The sequence below is a fragment of the Henningerozyma blattae genome, chromosome 9 (genome assembly GCF_000315915.1).
Source record: "Henningerozyma blattae CBS 6284 chromosome 9, complete genome".
Taxonomy (NCBI): Eukaryota; Fungi; Ascomycota; class Saccharomycetes; order Saccharomycetales; family Saccharomycetaceae; genus Henningerozyma; species Henningerozyma blattae.
In genome coordinates, this window is record NC_020193.1 from 130680 (window position 1) to 148430 (window position 17751).

The 17751-nt window shown below is 31.4% G+C and overlaps 8 protein-coding genes across 8 annotated transcripts; 4 read left to right on the plus strand and 4 right to left on the minus strand.

The window, feature by feature from the left end:
- Window positions 1-286: 286 nt before the first annotated feature.
- Window positions 287-1204, plus strand: TBLA0I00720 (uncharacterized protein; the record flags this gene model as incomplete). Its single annotated transcript, XM_004182201.1, has 1 exon — window positions 287-1204. One exon carries the CDS (start codon window positions 287-289, stop codon window positions 1202-1204), a length of 918 nt encoding a protein of 305 aa, XP_004182249.1.
- A 428-nt stretch (window positions 1205-1632) lies between these two features.
- TBLA0I00730 (uncharacterized protein) lies at window positions 1633-3174 on the minus strand (the record flags this gene model as incomplete). The annotated part of the gene is made up of 1 exon (XM_004182202.1): window positions 1633-3174. The coding sequence occupies one exon, from the start codon at window positions 3172-3174 to the stop codon at window positions 1633-1635; it is 1542 nt and encodes a 513-aa protein (XP_004182250.1).
- A 2209-nt stretch (window positions 3175-5383) lies between these two features.
- On the minus strand, window positions 5384-6403 carry SFC1 (Sfc1p; the record flags this gene model as incomplete). Its single annotated transcript, XM_004182203.1, has 1 exon — window positions 5384-6403. One exon carries the CDS (start codon window positions 6401-6403, stop codon window positions 5384-5386), a length of 1020 nt encoding a protein of 339 aa, XP_004182251.1.
- A 2097-nt stretch (window positions 6404-8500) lies between these two features.
- Window positions 8501-9487, plus strand: IME1 (transcription factor IME1; the record flags this gene model as incomplete). Its single annotated transcript, XM_004182204.1, has 1 exon — window positions 8501-9487. One exon carries the CDS (start codon window positions 8501-8503, stop codon window positions 9485-9487), a length of 987 nt encoding a protein of 328 aa, XP_004182252.1.
- Window positions 9488-9976: 489 nt separating this feature from the next.
- Window positions 9977-11320, plus strand: FIP1 (cleavage polyadenylation factor subunit FIP1; the record flags this gene model as incomplete). The annotated part of the gene is made up of 1 exon (XM_004182205.1): window positions 9977-11320. The coding sequence occupies one exon, from the start codon at window positions 9977-9979 to the stop codon at window positions 11318-11320; it is 1344 nt and encodes a 447-aa protein (XP_004182253.1).
- Window positions 11321-11681: 361 nt separating this feature from the next.
- TIF5 (translation initiation factor eIF5) lies at window positions 11682-12896 on the minus strand (the record flags this gene model as incomplete). Its single annotated transcript, XM_004182206.1, has 1 exon — window positions 11682-12896. One exon carries the CDS (start codon window positions 12894-12896, stop codon window positions 11682-11684), a length of 1215 nt encoding a protein of 404 aa, XP_004182254.1.
- A 394-nt stretch (window positions 12897-13290) lies between these two features.
- EMC2 (Emc2p) lies at window positions 13291-14193 on the plus strand (the record flags this gene model as incomplete). Its single annotated transcript, XM_004182207.1, has 1 exon — window positions 13291-14193. One exon carries the CDS (start codon window positions 13291-13293, stop codon window positions 14191-14193), a length of 903 nt encoding a protein of 300 aa, XP_004182255.1.
- Window positions 14194-14322: 129 nt separating this feature from the next.
- TBLA0I00785 (uncharacterized protein) lies at window positions 14323-15408 on the minus strand (the record flags this gene model as incomplete). Its single annotated transcript, XM_004182208.1, has 1 exon — window positions 14323-15408. The coding sequence occupies one exon, from the start codon at window positions 15406-15408 to the stop codon at window positions 14323-14325; it is 1086 nt and encodes a 361-aa protein (XP_004182256.1).
- Between the last annotated feature and the right edge of the window lie 2343 nt (window positions 15409-17751).

A 17751-nucleotide genomic window follows, 5' to 3' on the forward strand; every position in this document is an offset into this window, starting at 1 on the left:
CGTTGTTGTAGTTTTATGATTAAAAAAATGTATGTTAACTAGTTATACAAATACGAGCAGCACAATAATGTTATTTGTAATGAACTATTTTTTAAAAATATATATACACCTATATAGCGAGATTTTAAGACGGTTTTAAAAATCATTGTTTAAAATACAGATGAACAGATAATTATGATATAAAGATTATTTAAAGTTCATACTACAATAATGAAGAATATCAATCGTAATAAACAAAGTTATAAAATGAAACAAAAAAATAGCTATAACTACGAACAATAATGACATGAAGTTGGATAATGATGAAGAAAGAAGAAAAAAACGTCTAGCCAGATTTGCCGTAAATACTGACACTAGAAAAGCTACGGATAAGATAAGAACAAACAAGACAGATTCAATTATTGTTGGATGTTTTCAAACAATAAGCAAACCATATATGCGCTTAACATCAGAGCCTAATCCAGAATTTATTCGTCCAATTCATATACTTAAAAAAGCTTATGAAACGTTTTTAAATGAAAAAATCAATAAAGAAATAGAATACAGTAGATTCATTAGTGAATTTAAAAGTATACGACAAGATTTAACAATTCAAAGGATAAGGGATGAATTCACCGTTAAAGTATATGAAAGTAATATTGAAATTAGTATAGAGAATGAAGATTTTAATGAATTTAATCAATGTATTACTCAATTGATACCATTATATTCTGAAGTCAAGGAACAAGCAGAAAACGATAAAAGATTGCAATTTATAAAGTACAACATGATCAGATTGATATTTTTAAAAGAATGGGATTCTCTAATCGAGATGTTTATCAGATATAAGTTAAATCAGAATGAAAAACAAATTATGCTAGAATGGGAGTTATTTGACGCCAAAATTGTGGGCGATTATTATAAATTAGCTCAAACGATTGAATCGATTTCAGAAAAGAATATGCTAATGGGGAAACTTTTAGAATATTATTTGAAAAATGAAAGAAATAATATTATTCGTGTATTAATTTTGAGCTATAATCAATTAAATTTCGAGATGTTAAAGGAAAAATTATATTTCAATAATATTGAAAACTTGGGTAAATATTTAATTGAAAATAAAAAATATCAGGAGTTTATTGAAAAGAAAGTTTTAGAGAATGGTAAAGAATTACAAATTTTAAATAGCAGAAAAATTCGACTTCAAAATTCAGATAACTTCTAAATTTCTAATAGAAAATTAAGGGGCTATGTTATTAAATAGAATATTAAAAATACAAGATAGCAAGTTGAATGCTATGAAGAATATAAAATAAGATAAATAATTACGTAAAGGTAAAGACAAAAAAAAAAAAGAAATAAGAGTTAGTTGATCTAAAAAAAGTTCAAAATAATTCAGTTTGTATAAAAGAACAGAAAAAAGTCGGAGGTATATTTATATGAAAGGAGAAAAAAATATGCAAATAAATGTTCATTAGATTGTTGTAAGGAAATGAAAAAAAAAATAAGGACAAATACAAAAGAAAAATGTGAATAGTGAGAAAAAAAGAAAATTAAGTAAAGAATTAGTAAATAATTAGAATATTAGTAGAGTAAAATTGTTGGTCTTGTGTATTATTATTATTATTATTATTATTATTATTTCTTGCTTTCTTATTGATTTTCAATAATAGTCAAGACCAATCTTGATTGGGAAGAAGTATCTTGAGATAATTTCAACAAAATATCATTATAAATGGATTCATTAGTTAATTCTATGATATACCAATTGAAAATCTTGGAAATTATATTAAAATTATTCATGGTTAATGAAGAATAATTCAAATTTGAATTTGAAGAAGAATTATTAATCTTTTTAATGATTATTTGTTTCAACTTATTTAAAGTGTCAACCTCTGTGAAAGTTGATTTCACAATATAACAATCATTTTTAAAATGGATTTTAATTTTAATAGAATTTTCATTCCATGAACAAGATCTTGAATAAGTAGAGCAAGATGATGAAGAAGAAGAAGAAGATCTTGTAGTTGGTGAGAATGATCCCTTTGGAGTCAATGGGGATGAATTCAAGTTTTGTAATTCCGAAAGCTTTACAATCTTACCATGGAATAACCAATGAATGAACGTAGCGGTTATAGTTGTATCATTTGTAGTTTTAATTAAAGAAATAATAGATTGCAAATAATTATTGAAAAGATTTATACGTTCATCATTTTCAGATAGTTTTTCCGCGTTAGGGTTATTAATTCCGGTAATTTTCCCAGATGTAGGATTTTGTCCGTGAATTATTCCCGATGAAGAGGGTCCGGTATTTGAATTTATAGTAGCAATAGTAGTCGTTGGTGGTGGTAGATTGGGAATGGATTGTTTTAAATTTGTTTGTAAAAGATAAACGTGTAAATTGTAGAAATTCGAATAGAATAAAGTAGAAAGTGTAAAAGAGGAAGAAGAAGTTGTGGTAGAATTTGCGTAAATTAGCTTCAATACGTATTGTAATCTATTTTTATTAGTATTATTATTAATAGAAATGATTCTACAATCTGATAATTCATTTAAATTTGAAACCATGGGGGTTGAATTTGAATTTAAACTTGAATTAGGGGAATGTGACGATGATGAGGCAGATACACTTTTTGATCTCTTGGAGTTTGCTATATCAAAACTCTTGGAGTTTAATGATAAGGGAGAAGCTGGAGGTGTTATGGAAAACCCTGCATGTGAACTGTTAGTGGGAACATGAGAAGATTGAGCTGTGATACCTTCCAAAAGTGTTGTGGTTGCTGGGATGGTAGCAATATTATTTGTAGTGTTATTAATTGCAGATTCAGCTAAATATTTTAATGGGATTAAACCTTGACCCAATCTATTTATTAATTTCACATATGCCAAATCGTTTGATTCCATCGAGATCAATTGAACTAAATCATCTGCATTTGCTTTCAAATGAGGTAAATCAAAAGTATTTGAATCCTGATATTTTTGAATATCATGGAAAGTGGGATTATAATTTCTTATTAAGTTGTAATATTTATTTTTATGATTCAATCTTCTATTATTTATTATATTTGAATTTGAATTATCTAGATGGAAATGAGGACGGTGAGGGTTATAATTATCGAACTTCCTCTTTACCGGTAGCGAGATGGACCTTGAGATAGGGTTGGATATATTGAGTTTGCTACTATTGCCTGGCATGGTGAGGGTATTTAGGGTTTGCAATTAAGTTTCAAAAGTAACAAAAAAAAAAGAGACAATACTAAAAAAATACTATTATTAATTCTGAGAAGAGTAAAAAATGAAACAAAGATACACAGACATGTATATATATGTACCAGCGATAAATTGTATTTGACACTGCAATTATAATTGTGTCTCTTGTGTGGTGGGGATATTTTTATCTATACTTTTTTTTTTATTATTTTATTTTTTGTTATTGTTGCTACCGTAAAATTACGTTTGTTTATTTTATACTTGCCTATGAGTATAAGATTCCAGTACACACAAGGTGGTATTTTATTTTAATATTTATTTTATCATGGCTAATGGAGCCTTTTGTATTGTGGAAAGTTTGGTTGAAGGAAACGATAGATTATCATTATCATCATTGGTAATTGTTTCATTTTCATTCTATTCTAACCAATTATCGTAGAGGACCATGGGCCATACACCATGGCAACAACACTAGTACGTTTGTCTGTATATTTTTTTATTTATTTATTTTTTTTGATACTTATTGAAATTCTTACTATATGAAGAAGAGTATATAAGAATAGCCTTGAAGAAAAATCATTACGATAGGGGCGTATCTACGGCAAGTCCTTCCCGAATTAGTCTTTAACGGTTCCTTGATTTCTGAAAATAATTTCTTGATTTGTTATTGTCCTTTTAGGTTATAGTTTTATTCATTCCATTTTATTTTGGCAAATGATTTATTGAAAATTTCCAATGTCTGTAATTTGTTCAATTTCTAATTTTACCAATATAATTGTTTATTTGTTTATTTGTTTATTTTTATCTATTTACTTAATAATTTATTTATTTATTGCTTGATTGCTTGATTGCTTGATTGCTTGATTGATTGATTGGAAAGAATGTTTGCCTCATGTATAATACTACAACCGTCTTGCCAAGGTTAATCTTTTCTTTATTTGGGTAGAGGAACATTGAACGGTAACGGCATACGAATCTTTCTTTGGAGAGTAATGACGCGTTCCTAACAAAAGATCTCTATGTCCGGGTTAAGACCAGGGCCACGTTTTGTCGAGTGTGGCAGAGAAATCGCGTAGGAGGCCAACAAGGCAATCCCGGACAAGTCCTTTCTACTGCAGCCTAATTAGGAAACAGAAAGAACGTGGGTCCCAAATAGGAAGTGGGGGATCCCGCCTGATAAACCCCAAACGGGGTAAAACAGGCAAGGATATATCCTAGAAAAGCCAATTAGTGACCTAAACGGAATTATGGGTAAGCCATATTCGGATATGTCATATAGTGGATCGGTCGAAAGACAGGACATTATTACCGAATGTGGAGTGGGCAGGACCGGACAAGATTACCGGATGGGCTGGCTTATTTGCGAAAACAAGAATTCGGTTTCTATATTAATCGAGATGTATAAATTCTTTTTTTTTATTTTCTTTTTTAAGAAATGTTTATGTTATGACTGGATAAGGAATGTAATTTGTCGTTTGGCCAATTCGTGAATGGAGAGGGAATGTTTCGCGTCTTGGGCTGGCGCATGACGTATGTGGGGCTGTGCAGGATACATGTGTCCACGTGGACACGTGGACATGTGGTGAAGCACATGACACGTAAGTGAGTCGTGATAGATAGAGATGGAGGAGATATGTATGTATATTTTTTTCTTATGAGGTTTCTCCTGGATACTAGCTGCTCCTTGAATAGAGGCCAGCATCAGCATAGATGATAAGTTTAATTGTGTTTGAAAGGAGAGGGGATTGAGATACGTGTGTAATTACATTTTTGTTTGTAATGGCAACTAGGCAACCTGTTTCAGTAAAGAATGACAAATTGCCCGATGGAGTTTTGCAATGCCAAACATAATTTTTTGAAAGAAAATTCTAATAGGGTTCTTAACTTGTCCTGAAATGAGGTTTTGAAACTTAGTTTTCCAGGGTGGCAAAAATCGAGAAAATCTTTCTTGCCAGTTCGCGTTTCGAGTAGGGGCCGGTACCCTTTCTGGAATTAAGTTTAGGCTTTTAGATTCGATGCGATTCAGCTAAGGCGGTTATTGCTTTTTCCTTTTCTTTGTTGATTTTTTTCTTTCCTTTTTTTTTTAAAATAGGTGATCTTGAAATATACATTCCTATATGTGTTTATCCTATGTAAGCTTCTTTTTACAAAAACGTTTATGCTATGCTAAGTGATATTATTAATTACCCTTAATTTAAGTCGAGAAAACCTTTGTATCTTCCAATTGTTTTCTTACAAACTCGTATACGGTGAAAGTGACAGCTTGACCTGGTGCGACTCTCATGACTCTTGGGGTAATACCTTTATACAATGCTCTTGGACCTTCTTCTTTCACCAATTGATTACCGATTTCCATGATTCTTTTCCAATTACCCTTTGAAGATGTGTTGGACAATTTCTTCTCCTTTTGTAATCTTGTTTTGATTGTGTCTAATGGAGCATTTGTGAAAGGCCCAATGGCACCCGAGATTAACCCTATTAAAGAGGTTTGATATGAAGGTAACACGGTAGTGTTTTGTGATTCTTGTAAATATTCTTTCAATTTGGAGTATACAGTGAAATTAGCACCTTGATTTGTAGCTTGTCTAGCAGCTGTTAAAGAGACACCCTTATACAACGTAGCGACCCCTTCTTCTCTTACAATGCTGTAAGCAGCATGTATAGCGTTACGATATTTCACTGGAGCAGCATGTGTAGCCATGTGATTACCACCTGCAGCAGTCATGGTGGCAGTGGCAGTACCTGCAGCCGAACTAGCAGTGGCGGAAGCAGTGGCTGCGGCTTCTTGCAGCACTAGATGTTGTGATTGTAATCTAATCTTGACGACTTCCATGGGATTTACAACCATAATACTTTCGGTAACACCAGCACCCACACCGGCAATAAAAGTGTTTGCCGTGGTGATAGTTTTAGTTTGAGGATCAGTCAACAAGTTTCTAAACATTTCATACGAAGAAAAACGAATAGCCATCTTGGGTATAATCCCTATCACCACAGCCCCTAACCCTTTATACAGAGCAACAAACCCTTCATTCTTATAGATGTTGACGCCTGTAGCCAAGAAACCGGGATTACCTGATGACAAATGTGACTTCTTGTATATTTGCATACGCACTTTGATAGTGTCTAATGGGTGACAACATAATGCTTCAAACAACCCTGCTGTACCCCCAGAGATTAGATTGATGTATGGATTACTTGATTTTTGTGACATTGTTTAGTGGCTTATCTTGATAAGTTTGACAATAGTAATAATAATAATAATAATATATTATCTTTTTATTTTTTTGTTATACTAAATAAAACTAAAAACAATATTCGAAAAAAAAAAAAAAGACAAACGATAATAGGTGGTTTATTTTTTTATCCTTTTCTTGATAAGCTATTTATATTATGTGTATGTGTACTCGTTTGAATGAGATTAGAAATCTGTATAATAATAATACTAATGGTAACAACTATAATCATAATAGATAATACATAAACATATGGATGAATATTGGATATTGATGAGTTCAGATGAACTTGATAATGACAAAACAATATATAAGCAATTGCCTCTTTGGGCCACGGACGACTGGGACCACGGCCAGTTGTGTGGCACCCATTATCTTGTTGTCAAAAGTCTCATCGATTCTCGTAGTCTTATCATAGTGTCTCATAGAACCGTCCCAGAACCGCCCCAGAACCGCCTCAGATGCGGCTGTCCCCTAATTCTCAGCGGTCACGATTCCTGCGTACGATCACTTGCCGGAAGAATGGAGGCTCTGCCATTGCAGCCGCTGTCCCACCCAGCCGCCGGTTTCCGGTGCCCCGTGACTGTCCCCATTGGCCCGGGCTCAGCCGTGTCCGGGGTCAAACCGCCAAAAGGGTCCAACAAAGAGGGACCCAGGACTTACGGAACTTTGTGACACAAAAAGAAATAGCAAAGAACAAAAGGAAAAAGGAAAAAGGAAAAAGGAAAAAAAAAGATAAAACCAGGACCCGCAGATTTTGTGGCGCCAAGAATGTCGGTGTGGCGGGGGTGGGCAAAAATAGGGATATCGAAAAAATAAAAAAACGTGGGGTAAAAGCGTGGGGAGGGTTGGTGTGAACGTCGCCCAGGGTAGGGCTGGGTGATTTAGGGCTATGGATTATATATATTTTTTGTCTTTTTTTTTTGGCTTGTCAATTGAATGGACTTGTCGGAAATAAACTTCCTTCAAGTATGTCTATACCATGTCGCATTTCTTGGCTGTTTCCGGTCAAAAAAACCGAATTTGGCGAGTCCGTGCAAGTCTGGCGGATCACTTCACAGGCAAGGCCGTAGACCGGTTCCGGAAATGATTCGCATGCATGCGAAGTTATAAGGAATGCGGGGGTTGAATAGGGATAATAAGGTTTCGAAACTGGGCATGTTCTGTGAGTGTTTTTGCCGTTTTGAGACAACCGTGCCTGGGAAAAGGGACCGCTCAGGGTCCAGATCATCGATGATCCACCAATCAGGATGCTGCCTTTTCCAAGTTGGGGAATCTCGTGCCGCAGTTGCTACGGCGTTAGCCGCCCAGTCCGGACATAATGTCGTAGAACCGGAACATTCACAGAGTATTTGCAGAGCAGTCACAGAGAGTCTCGAAGTGGCAACGCGTTGGGGAAATTAGAGTGCAACCAGCCACAGTAATGGCCGTAGACAAGTTGTTGCTCATACGTTTTTCTGCGGGGCTCATTTCCAAATTACCAAGCGAATAAGGGAAGCTTTTCTAAAATATAATTCGAAATATTTGCCTCTTTGAGAAGCCAATCCCCTTTAATAATATCATTCCTATTTGGAGAAAATAGCCATCTCAATATTAGTCAAAAACAAGCAAAAACAAGCAAAAGTAAATTCCAAGAAAAATAAAATTCAAATAGCAAAATTTGAAATCCAAATCCAAATACGAAAAAGGCCCAATTCCAATTAAAAAAGATAAACGAAATCAATTATGAAATACAAACTAATGCACAAATCGAAATACCGGAAATCCAGATTATCTGAAGCAAGACTAAGATCATTCATTAGTCAAAATATTTGTCTTCTTTTTTTTTTTTTTTGTAATTTGCTTGTATACGTTTGGTCCTGTACATTTGCCACTGTTATAGCAATGTTTTATTCCCCCTCTTTAGGCCATATAAAGCTGTGAAAATTTGATTTCGTAAATAGTTTGGCGTTGTTTTCTATTATCTTTGGATCAATATTTATTTATTTATTATTTTTTTTTTTTTTAATTCTTTTTTTTCAGCACCTCACAGGAAGAGAAAAAAACCGTACTTTTACTTCAGATTGACAAGAGTTATGAATATTGATTTCGAATCGGATACTGTAAAAAATAATCTATTGTTATTGGCAAACGATAACAACCACATCAATTGCAATACAAACAATAATGATCCGCTAAACGATTCGTCGTTTAATGATTATTTTTTCAATTCAAATCATATGACTACTTCAAATGGGTTCAATAATATAATAATAAAGGAAAACGAATTGTTCGATAACGGTTTTGATGATGAAGGTAGTAGTCCAGATGATGATGATGATGATGAAATAGTAGATGATATCGTGTTGTTTGATATAGACCAAGAAAACGTCCAACCTCGAATCGTTCCAGATAAAGAAAATGATATGTTGGTCCATACTCAACCAGTATACTTGATTGATCCAATCGCCTTCAAATTAGATCATGCAAATTCCAACTATTTCTATTCTTCTGCAAATCCCAACGAGGAAAATGATCTGGATAATATAGATAACATTTCCTTTGGTAATACAGATGTAAACGATTATCCTTTTGAAGATGGATTGCCCCAAGATCAAGATCAAGACCAAGACCAAATACAACTGTCATTGCAAAAACAAATCAAACCACAAGATGCAGAAGATTATTTTAATATTAACTATATCCCAAGAGTCTTACCTAATCAATATTTTATACAAGAAAATTATCAAATGACTACTACCACAACGACTAGGCAAAAGGCCGGAGCCGCTCCGAAAAGGGAAACTATTCGCGAAAGAAAACAACATTCCTCCAATATAGTAAATAAAAATACAAATTTGCTCCCTCTTACAACAACCTATAAAAAGCAATTGAAAACTATAAACCTAGTAAAATCAAACATTATCGAAAAATCCCAATTCATAAAACTATTGTATTCCAAATTGTCAAGATACACCACGGCAAATATCATCACAAACTCCGCATCTAATGAACACCAGGAGTATCTTGATAAAGTAAGATTCCAGGAAATTTCTTACAAGTTCAGTAAAACATATTATTAGCATCTACATTTCTGCATTTCTGCATTTTCTTTTTTCTTTTCTATTATAATTGATTGATTGCTATTACAAAATCAAATCTCATTATTTTTTCTGTTTTTTTTTTTATTTTTAGTTGTGTCTTTATTTTTTTTTTTTTTTTTCATATATAAAAATTCTTAACTTTATCGCCTTCGGTATTTTGCCATTTTGGGGGAGTTCGGATTTTCATCTTTTACATTTTTTTTTTTCAATATCTATTTTCACTATTCATTTCCATTAATATTCATTTCCATTTCATAACTCATTTTAATTCATTTTCTTGGTCTTACTTAATTCATTATACACCGCTCTTTATTATACATACACACAACCACTTTTTATTATTATACATTCAAATCAATTATTTGTTTAATCAATTCTCTCATTATATATACATATATATTCACACACACACATACTAGTCATCATTTATTTGTACAAAAAAATAAATTCATATATACCCTTTACATTATGAGTTCCAGTGATGAAGATGATAAATTCTTATACGGTTCAGATACTGAAGAATCTACTTCCATTACCACTAAAAAACGCACATTAGATAGTGAAACTACAATACCACAGAAAAGACTAAAACTAGACCACTCGTCACTAGAAAATGGCAATTCACAAGATCAATTAGATGTTGCTGATGAAGTAATAGAAGAAGAGCAGCTGGAAGAAGATGAAGGTGCGGAATCAGATTCATATTCACAATCGGGTTCAGATTCAGATTCAGATTCAGATTCAGATTCAGATGTAGAATTCATTATCGGTACAGGTTCAGACACTTCAAAACTAGATTCGTTAAATGCGACTCAAATGGCCGCCACCACTGCACCATCTACTTCTGCCAGCACCACTACAACAACCACAGCATCAAACGCTCCTTTAATAAGAATAGCTCCCGATACTACTTCCTCTACATTAAACACTACAAATCTCAATGCATCCGTAATACAGACGGCAACAACATCCACAATTAGTCCCGATTCTAATGAAACTAATAATGATTCCACTGCCACGACAACAACAACTACAACTACAACAGTAGATGTAAATAAAGTAGGAACTTTCGAAGACTCATTAATCACTTCTTTAGATCCAGAGGTCTTGAAAGAAAAACCTTGGAGACAACCAGGTGCAAATTTATCAGATTATTTCAATTATGGGTTTAATGAATTCACATGGATGGAGTATTTAAATAAAACTGAAAATTTGAAATTCAATTATAATCCACATAAAATTTTAATGGGGTTATTAAATTTACAACAACAAGGAAAATTAAATGATGATCCAATCTTATCAAATAATAATAATCCAAATATAAATCTGGGGAGAAATATGGCTATGGGGATGGGGATGAATATGGGGATGAATATGGGTAATAATAACGATAACATGACAAATAAAAATATAACAAATTCAATCATTAATAAAGATTTGGCAAATGGTCCTTTAATATTCGAACCAATTGTAAAATCCCCTTCACCAACAAAATCTACTACAACAACAACTACCACTACCACTAACAACATGTCAAACAGCAACATCAGCAATAACAATACAAATAATAATGATAATAATAAAAATTCAGATATGAAAAATAATCAATTAACTTCTTCACAATCTCAAAAAAAACCACTACCGCCTCCTCCACAAAATTTCCCCAATTTACCCATGTTTGGTGGATTTCCTGGGTTCCCAATTCCTCCAATGATGCCCATGCCCTTACCAAACAATAACAACCAATCAAACACTAATAATCCATCAAACAGTAATACTAATAATAATTCAAATAATGGTAATAGTAAATGATTACTTTAATGAGATTGATACAGCACAAGAATTCTGTAATGAAAGCATTAAAATCTATTATATAATTAATTATATAGGGATATATATATACATCTAAATATACTAATTTTTTTTTTTTAAAAAAAAAACAAACTTAATAATGGAATTAAGTTAAATTAAATTTCAATATTAATGTAATAAAATTAATAGTGCTAAAAGCAAGACCATATCATTCTTTGCTTCTTTTCCCCCCCCCCCCCCCCCTCCACTTTTATATTTTTTTTATTTTATATTGGGAGGAGAATTTATTTCCGAATTGTATGTGCTTCTGTCATTATTTCAGTTCTTACATATACATATATATATATTATCATCAATATATTTATTCTTCATCAGAATCTTCATCTTCACTTTCAGCGTTTTCTAACCAAGTAATAAATGGTTTAGCAGCTCTACGGACTTTCTTGGAAACTTCCTTTGGAACATATCTTTTAGAAACTTTAGTACCGAATTTCATGATAACTTCTTCAGAAATGATATCATTGTTATACAAGTTTAATAAGATCTTTGGTAGAGTTGGAATTAAATCTTTATTTTCTAAACCTAAAAATCTTTCAATACCACCCAAGAAATTCTTTTCAAAATCTTTATCTTCATTAATAATCTTATTTAAAAATGCAGCATGCTCTTCAATTTCACTAACAATATCTTTGCTGAAAATACATTGAGCAATAACACAACCAACCATAGAATCACTTATAACATCTAATTCTGCTGCTTTTTTATATAATTCAATATCGCTTGGTAATTCTGATGATTCTTTTTCTTCAATTATCCATTCACCATATTGATCTAATTTATTCATCTTTTCACTACTAATAGCATTTTCACTGGCTTGTAATTCTTTAGCACGAGCTCTAATAGCTTCTTCAGACATATCAACAGCCCATTCATCATCTTTAACTTCAATAGTTTCAAGATCTTTAGCAGCTGCTTTAATTTGTCTAGCTAATTCATCATCATCTTCATGAGCAGTTTCATCATCACCAGTAGCGGTTTGAGATTTCCCTTGAGCTAAATCACTAATAGAAACACCACCACCACGAACATTTGCGGAAGCAGTAGCAGCTTTCTTCTTCTTCTTAGAACCACCGATGGAATCTGGTGGGTTTTTCAAAATAAATGATGACAACTTATGTCTTAAATCCATTGGAGTTCTTTTACCACAAGCCTTACAATCTCTTACTAAATCATTATCTTTTGTGATAACAATTTCAGTTTCTGGATTCTTACAACTACCACATAAAATAAATCTGTTAATAAACCCATCCAATGCATCTTGTAATTTAGCAGGCTCATGAACACCGTTAACTAAATAACGATCTTTATCCACTGAAATAGATGTTTGAGCACCTAATTCAAAACCAAAATACTTAATAATGTATGGAGTAGGTCTATTTAAGGCTCTTGCAACATCGGAAGCATTTAAAACTGCAGTCTTGATACCGTTACCTCTACCTTCAACCTTGGCTTGGATTGGAGGCATCTTATAACGGTAAAATGGATCATGGTTATCTCTGCAAATATTAATAGACATGGTGGGTGGTAGTAATAATTGGGTAGGTGATGTCCTTCAATTTATTTAACCTTTTTAAAGACTAAGATAACATTAACAAAATCTTAATTTTAAAATAATCTTAAGATGCCATAAACTGAATAATTTATTGTTACTATTATTTTTAATTTTTTTTATTTTTTTTTTTCTATTCTCCCGCTACTTTTTTCTCGAAAAATTTTCCCGCCTCGTTTTAGGTGATTTTTTCAAATTATTCAAATTCTAAACCGCTACTTTAAATTATTAAAGGATATTTGATATATTTATATTAGATACATTAAATAAGGTATAAAACTACCGATAGTGGCAAAAGTAGATTGAAAGGATAAGAGCTAAAATAAAACATCTCATACTTAAAGATATAAAATAATACAATATGACTAAGGGTTTAACCGGAACTAGAGAGAGATTTCAAACAATTGTATTAACTAAATTATACACTCAGTTAGAACCCAAGGCGTTGTTAGAACTACATGATGATTTAGAATTATATTTACATACAAAAGATCCGGAAAGAAATGATGGATTAGAGTTATCTTTATGGGATATGATGTTTTATTTAAAAGTATATTTGAGCAAAGATATTGAAGCTACTGTTATCTATAACAACCTAAGAGATAAATTTGGTGAACATTCGCCAAATTTATACTTAATGAAAGTTACCTTATTACAGATCAATAAAAATGATACAGTTGCCATAAATTTCATAAATAATTCCATCGACCAAGTTTTGGAATTTGATACCGATCCTTACTCATACTTATTATTATCAAAGAGATTAATAACAATGCAAAACAATGTAAAGACTAATAAACCTGACGATACTTTGAGACATATTATGGAATTGATTGAAAAATTTCCTATTGATCCAGAACTTTGGTGGTATGCTGGTGAAAAATATTTCGAATTAGGCTTATTTGATCAAGCTATATATTGTTTTGAAGAATTAGTTGTTTTAATGCCATTCAATTATGTTGCATTTGCTAAAATATCTGAAATATTATATTTAAAAGCCTTAAAATTAGATAAGAAAAAAATAAAAAATAACAAAGAGTTGTTCGATATTGTGTTACAGGAAGCTTTAGATAATGCATTAAGATCTGTTGAATTAAGTGAACTATATTTGAAAGGTTGGACTTTAATTCTGTTAATAACAAAACAAATGAATGACAAAAAACAATTCTTTGATATTGCTCGTGAAAATTTAGATAAAATTACCAGAGTATCAAACTCAAGTGATAAAATAACTGCAGAATATATTCTAAATAAAGTTAATTAATTATGCAAAAGTTAAGTACTTTACGTAAGTCGTAGAGATTTTTGATATATAATATGATGTAACATAAAAATATATTCCACTAACTATAGAATGTTATTAGATATCATTTAAAAGTACAATTTAGAATCTTCATCTAAAGAGAGCATCAGATGCTGCGTGCTGTTGAGAAAGTTTCATACTTGGGCCATCACCTGCGCCAATAATAACATTTGCTTGTAGACAAACCGCCACATAATTATTTTTGGCCACTTTAACGCTTTCATATGTTATTGGAAGTGAATTACCGTTTATCATAGAATATAATACTTGTTTGGAATTTTTACCATACCTTAGAAGTTCTTCAAAACGTCCCCATTGAAAATGTTTGTTTTTTGATTCTCCATTTATTAAAGAAATATAATTAATATAAGTACATATACTAGCTGTATTTGCTAGTATTCCTTTACGATACTCCCTAATAAGTAACTCTAATAATTGGACCTTAATAAATCCTGTTGGCGTATTTTTATTAGGTGGTCCATATTTTTTTATATCCTTGGTCAAATCAAATGGAATAGAATAACCATCTAGCTCAGAATATCGAAGCTTAATATTTTCGTGAGTACTCGCATCATAATCTGGCGTATATTGAGAATTTTCACCATCATCACTTCCAGAATATTCTTGAAAACGTTCACCACCAACAGTATTCCTTAAAATGGAATTATCATTTGGAGAAGTAAAATATTCAGTTTTTGTGTTTATTATATCATTTTCTCGTTTTACTTGATTTAAATAGAATTCTAACAAATATAACTTTTTTAAAGATTGATCAATGGCTTCCTTTTTAACGTTTTTAGTAACCTTACCAGATGCTTTTCCCAATTTAATTCCACCAAAATTTAAAGTGATAGTTTCTCTTTCAGTTATCATATTGATTTTATTTTCAAAGAATAAATCAACATTTTTCTGGTTTAACCAATTTTCGACCTTATTTTTGATATTTTTCCATTTCCTTCTAAATTTAGTATCCAGTTCGTAATATAGTTCTTTATTGCCATAAAGAGTATCTACTACATCCATTATATCGTGAGTAAAAAAAATTTCATCTTCAAAAAAAAGTCCTGGAAAAGTTGCTGATTGTATGATATTGTAAATTTTATGGCACATCATTTCTCTTCTAACTAACTGGGTATTATCTGGCTTGTTGTTATGGGAGTCGTAATCTAAGTACATCAATTTCAGTGTATTTTCATGTAGTTCCTGAAGCTCTTGGACTGTAGTCCATTTGTTGTTATCTTGAGAGATTATATGCGCAGTAATTGCAGATAGCCATTGCTTCGAAACATATTCTATTTCTGATGGGGGATACTCTTTCTCTTGTTGAATATGTGATGGTATAAGGTTGTTTCATACGAAAATAATATTCATCTATCATCTTTTCTTGACTAAATAAATGTATAATAGATTATTAAGGTAATGTAGTACTTTTTTTTGAATAGAGATTAATGAGTTATTCTATTTTTTCTTTTTTTTTTTTTTTTTCTTGGAGTAGCTATTAATAGACTATCTTTTTTTAGATACTTATACCTACTCTTCTCCAGTTTTTCATATTTAATATTGCTTAAGAAAATTAAATTTCACTAAATATCAAAAACGGTGAACTATTAGGAAACGATATATTTTAAAATAAAGTATTATATAGAAGAAATAAATATTTCATTATATTTTTTTAAAATTAATATGTAGCAATTTAGATGCTATTTACAAATATGCAAGCATCTAATAGTTTTTAATTATTATCCCCTCCTATTACTTTTTTCTTCAAAGGGATTTAGTATTTTAAAAAAAATATCCAACAGTAATCTGAATATAATTCTTTTAAAAGAGACTCTAATACTTTATTTTATTACATAATTTATACTACTATTAACAGATTTAATCTAAAACTCTTCTGTCCTGTATAGCAGTAATACGGTAAATTTTATATACGGCACTAGTTGGGGCTCATAACATTTCCGATGGGAATGCACGGACTCTAAAATTTCCGTTTACAGTGATGGGTCGGAATAAGCTCTCAGGCTTAAGGTTACATATTTAATATACAATGAGTACATGAATTTGTATAGGACTTTGGAAAAAAAAAGGGAAAGGAACATTAAGCTTTAAATATCTCCAATTACTAATCGTCACTATATAATATTATATCTTACCTAAGAACATTCATATTGCATTGGAACACTTATAGTAATATTAATATAGGGCTTAAGTTTTATTTTATTTTTTGGAAGGATGGCTGAATTTGGTGATAAATATTTTCGTCTTCTTCAATGCATGTACTCAGCTAGTTGATGCATTAGACATAATAAAAGAAAATGGATTTACTAATAATGAATTAGATAATATGATTAATGTCAAAGAATTTGAGACTGATCACAATAAAATTGCATATGATTCACTTGTACAGTTGACAGCTAATAATAAATTTAAAAAATTAACCACTGAGCTGAGTAATCTTCTATCCGATGATGTATCAGCATCTCTTACTGAAAAACATTCTAAATCATTAATTTTGAAAAGTAAAGAGGATAAGCACTTGGCAAGAAATGTTTATTTGGACGCTAAAAAAAAGGGCTCCAAAACTGATGTGGAATTTTTAGGTAGTCATTGGGTTTCTGCTATTGTGGCTCAATTGATCTATAAAGATAGTACAATATCTAACGGAGAAGCATTAGCAAGATTCCATCAGGAAATGATGAATTCCTTGGTAAATATAGAAAATAAGAATGGCATTTGACTAAATAATATGGCATATGCTGGTGATCTAATATTTAATAGATTTCTTTCTGAAAATTATGATGAAATGCAAGATCTTCTGCATCTAAATTTCCAATTGATTTCCACTCAAGAACAATCATCGGGTACTGATTTCACTAACATTGTAAAGGTTAATAAACAAAAAAAACTCAATGATTTCAAAAATTGGCTACAAAATGATGTAAATATTAAAAATAAACTTAACTTTTCATTAGAGAACAAATTTCAATTATCTACTGGAAAAAAAACTATGGCTCTAAATTTAGGTAACATTCTGTTAGGTGAAGCTATTAGTAATAATACGCTGGATTGTAGAAGAGAAGTAATTAATGACGCAATTAATAACCTGAATGCAATGGAGGAATACTTGTACCAATGAAAGGTCAAAGGTGAGTTCATATCATTAACAGATATTATTGAATCGAAAGAGGAAATAGAAATTCCCAAAAATATCCCCTCTAATGGCATAGACAGTATAACATCAGAAGACCTGATGGAATCCCCTTCTGAGTCATATAATAGTGCAAATAACCCAATTAATACTTTTAATGCAGAAAAATATGACAAAAACGAATTTTTAATTGATAATATAGACTATGGATATGGATTAGAAGATGATGTTGAACTATTGTCAGATAATGCAGCATATGATAAACCTTTTGAGTATCCTGTTGTCAATGAATATAATTTTGAAGCTGAAAAAGAGAAATAGGGTGAACCTAACTTAGAACAACCAAATGGGTTTATTAAAAAAAATATTCT